Raw genomic sequence first — 12,067 nt, 5'->3', positions numbered from 1 at the left:
TAAGGCTGTTTTGTAAATAACAAGATATTTCTATAAGGTTTTTATTTGTTTTTTTAATTATCACAAGTTCTAAGTGTGTTCCTCTGGATCTAATAACAATAACTTAATATATTAAATTTTTTTTAAATATTTGAAGAGGCACTTTTATTTAAGCACATTTGAAATTAATTATATAGACATCTTATATATGCAAAGAAAAAACTAATATTAATTGTAATCCCATTTCTCCATAAATCCATGAATTATGGAGGAAGGTGAATAGCATTCCTCTCTTCATGTACTTTTAATGCACAGACTTGTAGAAAAGGTATATGCTACGTTTTTCTTAACACATGTATCCATTTTGCTCTATTTCCTGATCATTAAAAAGTTTTCATGAGTTTAAACTACATACACATATACACACATATATATAAGATTAGAATAGTAGTTTCTTCTCTTTTTTTCTTTTTTTTTTGCCAAATAAGTTGCACTGTAGTGAACAAATTTGGATCATTTTTCTGAAAGAATCACAAAATCATCTCTCCTTTCCCCTTAATAGATGGGTACTAATAAACAAAGATTTACATCTGATACAACCTGCTTCTTTAACATAGATTGTGACTAAGAAGGCTATTTGAAAACCATCTACCAAAAGCTGATTTATTTCCCTAAAATGAGGAATGGCTTATGAATGTCCTTATTCACTTTAAATTCCTTTACATTGTTTAACATGTGAAATGCAGTTTTAACAATTCAGGTGTTTCTCTGTTTTATAAACATGTATTGTATTTATGGTGAAATAATGAACAGACCTTGGGGAGGATAGCCCTGTGTTGTGTGTCTTCTGAATTGGCAGAAGTTATTTTCCTGAAGATTCCTTATAACAAACTTGTACCTGGTGGATGAAGAAAGGATGAAGAGAAAATTTTTTTGAAACCACACATCAGAAGACTCAACCCTCAGACCTGAAGAAGCCTATTGTCACTTCTATTTCTTTGATCTGCACCTCGATGCCATGTCTTCAGTAGTGTCCCCTGCCCCTCTCCCCCGCCCCTGCTCCCCTTCCCAGCTTGGGGCAGTGCTGCTGTGGAGCTTTTAGATTAAGAGGGAACAGAAGCTAACTGTCAGGTTTATACTTGGTAGTAAATACCATGCTTAAAATTGACACGAATCTAAGTAATTCTTTGAGCTTCGTGTTCCAGCGTGTCTTACAATCTAATTTGTAAATAAGTTATTCACAACCTAGTATTGAACAGAAGGCATACTTGTTAGCCCTATTGGTTGTCATTTTCGCTTTTACATGTTGGCATATTCCTTATGTTAAATCCTTATGTCATTTACTTTCCATGTCTGGTGGCAGGTTGCCTCAGATCATGAGGGTTTTTGCAACTTTTCCTGCGCCGCTTCACTCCTCACCCCTGCATTTATCTGAAATTATAATGAGTTTTTCTTCTTTGCTTTTTAGTTTAAAATCTTACTGCTTAGAGCTTGAGAAGCATCTTTCTTGCGCCTCTTTGTATTCTGTACAGTGGACTAGGAACTCTTTCTTTCGATTTCTCCTCTCTTTGATTACCAAGTCTCTTGGGCTACCAGTGGGCCTTGTCTCCCAGTTTCTATTTCCAGTTTGTGATCACTGAATTCTCTCTTTGGTAAGGGTCTGCCTGTGTTTTGCATATTTATAATAAAGAAGTATGCTAGTATGAAGCTCCTGGGCAAAGATATGGAGTAATCCAACGTATTTGGGTGGTCTCCATTACTGTATTCCAAAACCAGAAATTATGTTGTTGTTTTGTTTTTTTTGAATTCAGGTACAAATAGAAATTAAATATATTTTTGGTATTACGATTATTGGAGAGATTCATCCTAGTTCTCTGCAGTTATTTTGGAGAAGTGTGTGTGCTTTTATACTTGCTTGCTAAACATTTGTTTTTCCAAAAGGATACAATTTATACTTAGATGTTGATTTGCTTGTAATTTCATGTGATTTAGCAGCAGTCACTAACACATGCCCCTGTGGTCCTTCTGTAATACCGGTATCCCTTGTCACAGCTGCCTTATGCATTATTTTGATCAAAGTTTGAACTATTTAACAGATTTATACAGCGTTGACAACATTTGGCATTCCAGCCAAGACCAATGACCACTTTCAAAAAAAAGAAATTCACAGTGCAGATTCGTTTAATTTAAGGATCACTGTTGTAAAGATAGAGGATCTAATTGCTGAAGTCTGGGAATAAATTTGTAAGCATAAACAGTAGCATCAGCATTAGTATTACCTATTTGATAAAACAAGGGATATCTGTAGTTGGACTCCATAGACCTCAAATACAGAAGCTTTAGATCTATCTGTATTTTTCTGTGACACTAATGATTGTGATGTATGTCTGAGGGTAGAGTGTTGCCTACATTGCATGTGATTGTATTGAAATGATTATAACCAACATTATAGTTTGTTCATCGTTGTGCATGTTTACTATTAGACTATTTCTAATACTAATTCACTTTGAAATAGGTGTGCTCTCAGGCTCTTAATAATGGAAGAGTTACAAATGTAAACACAAAATGTGATAAGTATTATTAGTTGAATTATTTAGTTTCTGCTTATTTGTAATTCTGTATTAAAAAGCACAGTCTCCCTTTTGGTTTAAGTTTATCCTTATTCCTTGAAGAATTCTCGTTCTGACTTCAACTGAGGAGTAAAGTCGTTTTGTGGGTTTTTAATTTATATTTTAATATAATTAGTTTTTCTTCCTTTTGCACAGATTGCCATACTGAAGGTCAAAATATTTTATTCACTGATGGGGAATATATTAATCAAATTGCTGCTTCAAGAGATGTAAGTAGTGCTGTGAATGAATTGCTGGTATAAATGGGATACTGCATTCTCGAAGTATTCAAGTCTTAGCAGACCAAAGAACCAGAGAAAAACAGTTTATGCAACTAATACTATGACTGTTTTATTTCTTATAGGATGGTTTTGTTGTCAGAATTTTTGCCACAAGCACTGAACCTGTGCTACAACAAGAATTACAACTAAAATTGGCCCGAAAATGCTTACATGCCTGTGGTATCTCACTGTTTGATCTGGAGAAGGACTTACATATTATAAGTAAGATCATCAAAGAAGTCTTTCTCACATTTTGATTTTGGATTCTTGATACTTTTTAAAGCTAACATCTGGTTTTCATCAGAGTAGCTTAGATTTTAGCAGCTATTCTGCTATTGTTAGAAAGCACACGTAAGACTTAAAATCTGCAAGGAACTAGAAAAATACTGTTCTTAAAGTATCATATTTAAAAGCTGTTTTTTAAAATTTTTGTTTTGGGGTCACTTTCAGAGCTGTGTTTAGGGGAGCTGCCGCTAGTTCCGTGCTTGGGGATTGTTCCTGGGTGTGAGGAATGTGTGATGCTGGGAGCCACAGCCTTTTGCTGGCTGAGCGTGTGCCCCATTCAGCCTGTTAAAATCTCTCTCTCTCTCTCTCCTCTCTCTCTCTCTCTCTTAAGCATTCTAAGAAAGTGACTTTAAAGAGGTTTTCTAATTTTTCTTTGAATAGCGCAAACGAAAATAAGATTTGATAGATGAATGATAACTTTATGTGGTTTTTTTTTTTTTTTTTTTTGGTTTTTGGGTCACACCTGGCAATGCACAGGGGTTACTCCTGGCTCTGCACTCAGGAATTACTCCTGGCGGTGCTCAGGGGACCATATGGGATGCTGGGATTTGAACCTGAGTCGGCCGCGTGCAAGGCAAACGCCCTACCCGCTATGCTATCACTCCAGCCCCCCATGAATGATAACTTTAAACATCATTAAAGTTTCGATGCTCCATCTTTATTCAGTGATTCACACTTGATAACTTCTTTTGCAGCATCGCCGCAATACTAGGCATAGTTCTCTCATTGAAACCTTTCATTTTGATTTGATAACAATTTTGAGAGAGTCATGGTATGTTGATCACATTGACTGTGATTGAGTGATATCTGAATATTGGATTGTGATTGAGTGATATCTGAATATTGGATGTGGATACAGAAATTCAAATAGCCACAGAGTATGTTTTGGGCTTATTATATTTATAACATCAAAAGTTTTATTTGTTTTGGTTTGGGGCCACACTCCGCAGTGTTCAGGGCTTGCACCCAGTTCTGCACTCAAGAATCATTTCTTGGACTTCTTTTTGGCTCGGGGGGGGGGAGCATTTGGGGTGCCACCAATTGAACCCCAGATCAGTCACATGCAAGGCAAGCACCCTACCTGCTGTACTATCTTTTAGTCCTAGTGTCAGTAGTTTCCGTGAGAGTCATTTTGGTTTGGCTATTTTGTTTTTGGGTTTTTATTTTGGTTTGTTTTTTGCTTTTGGGCCATATCTAGCAATGCTCAGGGATAAATTCTGACTATGCACTCAGGGATTACTGGGATTACTGCTGGAGGTACTCGTGGGACCATATGGGATGCTGGGGATTGAACCAAACTTGGCTATGTGCAAGACAAGAACCCTACCTGCTGTACTGTTGTAGTATTGCCCCAGCCCTTGTTCTCGGGTTTTGGGTGTGCCATTTTTACACTTGTGAACCTCTTTCCAAGACCAGTCTTTATGACTAAATTTAATAAACGGAACATTAATTGATCAGTTTTGCATTTTTATTCAATTATGTAGTTTCCATACTTTCATTGAAAATATTGAATTAAAATGCTAGTGTATAACTTAAGAAATGGATGAATTAGTAGTTTATACAAACCACAACATTTTATTTGCTTGGTATCTTTTGTCAGCTATACAATCAAAATTTATGTTTGCTAAATCAAATTTGGCAAATTATATTTGATTAGTCTGTCAAATCAAAGTGTGCCATATGTAATTATTAGAATTTTGCTATTTGAAATCAGTGTACATCAGGATCTGTGGAGAGTATATATAGATCTCTAATATATATGTGAATACTTATATAGAGGTATTCATATATAGGTATTCACACAGAATACCTATATAAAATACTCTGTAGAATAAGCATAAAAATGAGTTTCTAAAATACCTTGATTAAAATGTTGGCTTGGCATTTTTAAAGCCCAAAGACCTATGATTGGACATTCTTTGTCAAGCTATTTATTTGTAAACTGGACTTAAGTTATAAGGCATAATTGAGATATGATTTATAAATTATATAATGCCCATGCTTTTAATACTCAAGTTTTAAAAAAATCTAGTTCATTAAAGGAATATTAATCATTCTTCATTCAAGGACTATTTAAGCAGTATTTTTTGGAATTGGAATTAAATTTTTTTTAATATTGAAAAACTTGATGCAAATTTGGAGCAAATTAAGAAACTACAGCTTTAATTTTGCTCTTCTTGGAGTAGTGTTATTAGTATACTATTATAAATTTGGGCATATAGCATTTTATCACCCTTAGTTTTCAGTAATTATTGAGTAGTTTGTTATAACACTCAAAATAGTGTTGATTATGCTAGAAATTATTCAAATTTTAAAAATTTAGTTGTATTTATTAGTCTTGTTTGTATTACAGGCACAGGATTTGATGAAGAATCTGCAATTCTTGGTGCAGGACGAGAGTTTGCACTGATGAAAACTTCAAATGGAAAGGTAAATTACACACTTAGGATAAAAAATTAGCATTTTTTAGGAGTTGATGTGATCATTTGAGTTACACAGTTTAGATGTCTAAGCAAATTTGTTTTTAAATTATTTTGCCTTTGTGTGAAAAAATTATGTTCATTGTTGAAATTAGTCCATGAAAAATTGTGTCATTAAGAACTAAGTTTGGGGGCTGGAGGAATAGCACAGCGGGTAGAGCGTTTGCCTTGCACGCGGCCGACCCGGGTTCGAATCCCAGCATCCCATATGGTCCCCTGAGCACCGCCAGGGGTAATTCCTGAGTGCAGAGCCAGGAGTAACCCCTGTGCATCGCCGGGTGTGACCCAAAAAGCAAAAAAAAAAGAACTAAGTTTGTTACATCTTTACAAATACTAAATTTTATGAAACTTCTCTGTTAAGGTTTCAAGTTTGAATAAACTCACATTTTATATTTATTTTGATAAATAGGATAGCCATTGGTTTGGATTTTTTGTTTGTTTTTGGACATATCTGGCCATACTCAGGGTTACTCCTGTCTCTGCACTCAGGAATCACTGCTGGAAATGCTTAGGGGACCATATGAGCTGCCAGAAATTGAATTTGGGGTCAGCCGCATGTAAGGCAAGCGCGCTGCTCACTGTACTATCTCAGCAGCCTGTAGTGTTAATTTTATATGTGCAAAAATCTACATTTTAGTTGGGAAAATAGGATTATATAAAATGTAGAGATTATGGAGATCACTCAATAGAGAGGGACACTTATTTAAAGTGGGTGTGAAAGTAACATAATTAGAGGAATTATGAAGTTAACATTAGTTAACAAATAGAGTATATTTGTATGTAGATCTTAGCACTGGATAAAAGCAAAAAAATTCACTAGTTTTCTAAAGTTTGAGATTTATTTGTGAAGTCAGTTTCTTTAAATCCAGGATACTCTATATTAAAATACAACATTAATAATTAATTATAAGCATCCTGAATTGATACTAAAAGAAAACTATTATAAACTATATTCTTGGAAAAATATGCTTACTTCTCTTCCACTAATCTCATAAAAGTTGAATCACAGAAAAAATAAAGAAGCTGGGCTTGATAGTTTTTGTTTTCTGTAAATATTTTCTATGTGAAAACTGATGAACTACTCCAAAAAGTACAATAATTTCTCTTTTCTTCTTATTAAAAAAATGCAAGATATATTATACTGGCAAATACCAGAGTCTTGGAATCAAACAAGGTGGTCCTTCAGCAGGAAAATGGGTTGAGCTGCCAATTACAAAATCTCCAAAGATTGTTCACTTCTCCGTTGGACACGATGGCTCTCATGCCCTTTTAGTTGCAGAAGATGGAAGCATATTCTTCACAGGATCTGCTAGTAAAGGAGAAGATGGAGAGTCTAGTAAGTAATAGGCCATTCAGTAGAATTGCTGTGTAATAGTTTATCAGCATAATGTGTATCAACTTTAATAATACTCAATCTTACTGCTCTGAGAGAGGATGTATACTGTGCATATTTAATGGTCATGGTATACTGGTTCTAATCATCATCATCATCATCATCATCATCATCATACCGTTGATCGTCGAATTTCTCGAGCGGTCTCAGTAACGTCTCCATTCGTCCAAGCCCTGAGATTTTAAAAGCCTCTCTCTACTCGTCCTTCCAGTGATGCCATACTGGAGGCTCTTTCAGGGTCAGGGGAGTGAGACCAGCTTGTTACTGGTTTTGGCATATTAATACACCATGGGGACCTTGCCAGGCTCTCCCATGTGGGCAGGAAACTCTAGGTAGCTTGCCAGGTTCTCCCAGAGAGAGAAGTAGGCTACAAGATATCATGTGGCCACAAAGCGGCAGCGCACTTCCGGGAGCTGGCTTTTAAGTCTCTGGATGCTGGCCGTTGACAGAATTACATGGCACCGGGGGCAGTCCCTGGATGTGATTGCCGAGCTACTGGGAGATGGAAAATCTGGGCAGAGGAGGCCCAGTCCCAATCCGAGCAGCCTTGGTGGTCTCAGCTCCGGGTCACACACACCTGGGTTCCTCTGCCGGTTCCTTCATGCGTGAGGCTCGTCCAAACATGCAGAGAGGGGCCTTGAGCATGGCTGTGGCTAAGGCTCCGGAGGTCTTTGGCCACCGGGAGCTCTGCTCGGGGTGGGGAGGGAAGCTGGAGCCCATCCCTTCCAAGGAGGCCCCGGGGAAGACAGCTAGGCACGCGTGGGCAAGAGACTCTCAGCTTCTAAATACTGGTTCTATTTATTAAAAAATTGAGTGTGATTTTATTCTAGAATTTGTGAATTTTGCTAATACATACTTTTGCTGGGTGTGTTAGGGGGAAGGCATGTCCTAAGCAGTGTCCCCGCCTGTGATTCTCAGTGAACTGGGCTAGCTTCAAAGTGTGCAATGCAAGAGATGCATGGGCTATCCAAATGGTGCTTGGGACCTCCAGAGCCGCACCTGGATGGAGCTGCTCAGGAACCCTCCAGAGCTGCATCTGGCAATGCCCTGAAAACTGTAGTGCAGTGCTGTCATCGAGGCTGGTTGGGGTGCTTATGCATCCTTTTCTGTTGTACTCTCCTTTTGGCTCCTCCTCATTCATACTTAACCTGTTTTCTCTGGCTCTGTGCTCATAGACCATCTGAGGAGCTCAGCTCTATGCATAGTTGGTGCTGCTTTTCTTATTTATTTCTTGTTTCTTTTGGGTCCCACCCAGCAATGCCCAGGGTTTACTCCTGGTTCTGTGCTCAAGTATCACTCCTGGTAGAACTTGGGGACCATATTAGGTGCTGGGGATGAAACCGGGTCGACCATGTGCAAGATAAACACTGTCCCCACTGTACTATCACTCCAGCCCCAGGTGTTTATTTTTAAAACTTGTTTTCAACAATGTATTGCTTTTGTAACTCAGACTGTAAGGTTTATATATTTCTGAATGGAGGAAGTCTGGTTTTATTTCTGTATTAGGAAATCCTTCATAATAATGATAAAATAATGTTTTTAGTCTTTTTATATGTATGATTAAAATTATTTTTTCCTCAAAGATTTTTTTTTAAAAAAATTTCTCATTTACTGGTGGGATAGTATCTTACAATCAGGCTTGAAGTCAGCATCTCTGTGTTGACATTGTGTGTTAGTAAAAGTTAGCTTGCAAAAACATTTTCTTAAAAGAGACTTGAAAGGTATTACATTAGAAATTTCATCAGTTTTTTTCTGCTAATCACCTAGGGAACATTGTTCTTTCTTTGAGTATCAGATACAGTAGTTGCTGTATATATGTATATGAATCATGTTCTATACAAAATGTAATTGTGTTTGAAGTCCCAGAAGTGTATGCAGCGTAACAGAGTTTTCTTCTGAAACAAATTGAAGAATTGGATTGGTTGGAAAAAAAGAAGATTGGTATTTTCAGTCTTTTTATTTTGGGAATTTAGTTTTTGAAGGCACAGGCCACTTGAATCATTCATATTAAAATTTGTCTACTCTTTCTCCATGTGTATATTTCTCTTCCTCTTAGACTAATTAACTACATTTAGTTCCTTCATACATACTTGCTAGTGGGTGAAATTCCAGAACTGCATATTAAAATCCCAGTTTATTTGAAATTTTCTATTTCCCTTGAGAATTACAGTAGGCTTCAAAGAAAAGGATCACAGTGACTGTTTAATTATTAGGCAATTGGATGAAATTTGCTTTCAGGTTCATTTTAATTTTTAAACTAGGAAACCCAGGCCTTTGTGAAAATAAATAAACAAAATAGGGAGGAAGAATGGAGAAGGTATATCATGAATGCAAATAATGTTTTCTCCTGACTTTATGTAAAAATAATTATTTTTATTTGCATATTACTTTATTTCATAGATGCCTTAAAATAATCCCCTCCCTCTTTCTCTTTCTCTCTTCAAGCTAAGAGCAGACGGCAGTCAAAACCCTATAAACCTAAAAAGATAATTAAGATGGAAGGAAAAATTGTGGTATATACAGCCTGCAATAATGGAAGTAGCTCTGTTATTTCAAAAGATGGAGAGCTATACATGTTTGGAAAAGATGCCATTTACTCTGACAGTTCAAGTAAGTTAAAATGAAACAATTTCAGTTTTATTGAAAGAAAATCTATACTAGACATTGTATATTAAAGATATGTCTAGAAGATTAGCATGTATGGCATGATTTCCCTACGTTTTTCATATTTCTTTCCAAATACAGAAACTTTTTGGTTTCTTCCTATCATATTTTTGGCAGTAGTGCCACTCGTTTATCCAGAACTCTTCATGAGCTTTAGTACAACTGAAGCTGTTACTTTTTATGATATAAAGGTGAAAAAGGAAGTATCATCTTAAGAAAGTGTTATGTTAGTTAATAGTGTGGAATAGTTTACTGAAGTGTTATATAAAAATGGTACTATTTAACTAGAAAAAATGTTTGAACTTGTAAAAATATCTTTATGTATATTGGAAATACTCTTATAGTCTTTTAGGGTTTTGTTTTGTTTTGTGTGGTGGGGGGCTGCACCCCTGGTGGTGCTCAGGGCTTACTTCTGGCTTTGTGCTCAGGGATTACTCCTAGTGGGCTCAGAGGATCATATGGGGTGCTAGGATCATATCCAGTCAGCCATGTGCAAGGCAAGTGCCTTAACAGTTGGACTATCACTCTAGCCCTGCAGACTTTTAGTTTTATTGTTATTACTACTGAATAAGGTTAAAATGCTTTAATTTAAATCTGATGCAGAAAATATTAAGAAGATAATAAATTACACTCGGAGGCCGGGGGATTGGTCTACACCCGGTTATGCTCACAGATCACTCTAAGATTTGCTCTGGTGACCACATTTGGTGTCGAGGATTGAACCTGGGTTGAGTGTGTGCAAGGCCAGCACCCTGTGTCTCTCTGACCCTGAATGACACTTAGATATGACAAGTGCAATGACATTTCAGTGTATGAATAAGTGAAGTTCAAGAACTAGCTAAATATTGGATTGTGGAAGGAAACATTGTAGGTTAGGAAGGATTGAGAAATAATTGCTCTGGGAAAATCTCACAGAACGTTATTTCAGAGTGTTATGTGAGTATTTTCCTTTGTTTTCCTGAGGCAGGTCAAAGCAATTTAGATGGTCCAATGTACGTGGACCAGGAAATCCTGAGTGTTAATGACTCTTCTGGAAATGTTTCAGAGGTGTAGTTTGTCAGAGAAGGCGTTCAGGAGAAGCAGACTTAGGCAGATGCCTCAACATAAGTTATGCCATGGCTGAATGATAGTGTCTTAAGGTTTTGAAGCTTCATTTTGAAATTACAAAGCAAGTTTATTGATACCCTCCCATTCTGTGGCTACTTACGTTCCATGTTAAGGTGCTCCTTTTACTTGGATGGTGGTTTACTTAGACTCAGATAAGTTTTATTCATTGATTCTTGTGAAATTTGTATCTTTCCTCTAGGTTTGGTAACAGATTTGAAGGGCCATTTTGTAACTCAGGTTGCCATGGGCAAAGCTCATACTTGTGTTCTAATGAAGAATGGAGAAGTTTGGACATTCGGTGTAAATAATAAAGGACAGTGTGGGCGAGACACTGGTGCTATGAATCAAGGTGGGAAAGGTAGGTATTGAATGTGTAGCTATATAATGCTTTCCTTTATATTAGGTTTTCCTTTTTTTGTTTTGTTTTTTGAAGGGAGACCCACCCAGCAGTGCTCATGAGGGAGTTCATGGAGTGCAGAGGAAAGAACCAGGGTCGCCTGCATGCATAGCATGCATTCATTCCATCTGTTGAACTGTCTCCCCATCCCCTTTTCATCAGCGTTTTATCTCATTGATTGATTTGTGGTGGGCTTGGGGGCCACCTGTTGATTCTCAGGGCTTCTTCCCGGCTTGGCACTCAGCAAGGGGTCCTAAAGGTGCTCAGTGGATCATATGGGGCTGGTGATTGAACCGGCTTGTCCATGTGAAGGCAAGAGCACTGCCCACTGTACCATCTCTCCAACCCCAGAACTCTTTTTTTCTGTTTACGTTTTTTTGTTTGTTTCTGGGTCATCCTAGTGGTCCTCAGTCCTCCTGGCTGCTTCTCCTGTATTCAGGAATTGCTACTGGCAGACTTGGGGGACCATATGGGGTGTGAGGCGAGCATCTTCCTCACTGTACTATCTGTCTACCCCTAGCCACCAGAACTGTTTTATTCTAACCAGAAACTTGTTATCCAAAATTTTGTTATCTAGCCCATTGTTTAGCAGTGGCAAACATTAAAGTCGCTATCTATTCTGTGAATTCATTTCTTTATTAGATAGACCCATGCAGAATTGTTACAAGTATAAACAACAACGAGAATAAAGTTGACTAAAATTTAAGAGGTAAAATGAATAAATGAGAGCCTTGTATTTCAGGATCTAGTGGAAAGACCAACACAAATGATTATTTGACTCTCACTGATGTGGTCTTTCATTCTATATACCCTTGTAGCACTGTATGTTCCCTCACAATGCTATTTCTTCCTCTTTGTGTGGTTGATAATTG

At 37.2% G+C, this 12,067-nt stretch overlaps 1 protein-coding gene across 9 annotated transcripts in view; it reads left to right on the top strand.

Moving 5' to 3' along the window:
* MYCBP2 (MYC binding protein 2) overlaps positions 1-12,067 on the top strand; it is a 224,296-nt gene that overhangs the window by 40,685 nt on the left and 171,544 nt on the right. For all 9 annotated transcript variants that reach the window (XM_055121420.1, XM_055121438.1, XM_055121447.1 and 6 more), the window contains exons 9-14: positions 2,745-2,818; positions 2,953-3,091; positions 5,508-5,584; positions 6,766-6,970; positions 9,473-9,637; positions 10,998-11,156. In XM_055121420.1, the coding sequence (XP_054977395.1) occupies positions 2,745-2,818; positions 2,953-3,091; positions 5,508-5,584; positions 6,766-6,970; positions 9,473-9,637; positions 10,998-11,156 (819 nt within the window). The remainder of the gene's footprint in view (positions 1-2,744; positions 2,819-2,952; positions 3,092-5,507; positions 5,585-6,765; positions 6,971-9,472; positions 9,638-10,997; positions 11,157-12,067) is intronic.

Source organism: Sorex araneus, chromosome 1 (genome assembly GCF_027595985.1).
Source record: "Sorex araneus isolate mSorAra2 chromosome 1, mSorAra2.pri, whole genome shotgun sequence".
In the NCBI taxonomy this organism is placed as follows: domain Eukaryota; kingdom Metazoa; phylum Chordata; class Mammalia; order Eulipotyphla; family Soricidae; genus Sorex; species Sorex araneus.
The sequence above is the reverse complement of the archived record's forward strand: the minus strand, read 5'-3'. Positions and strand labels throughout refer to the sequence as shown.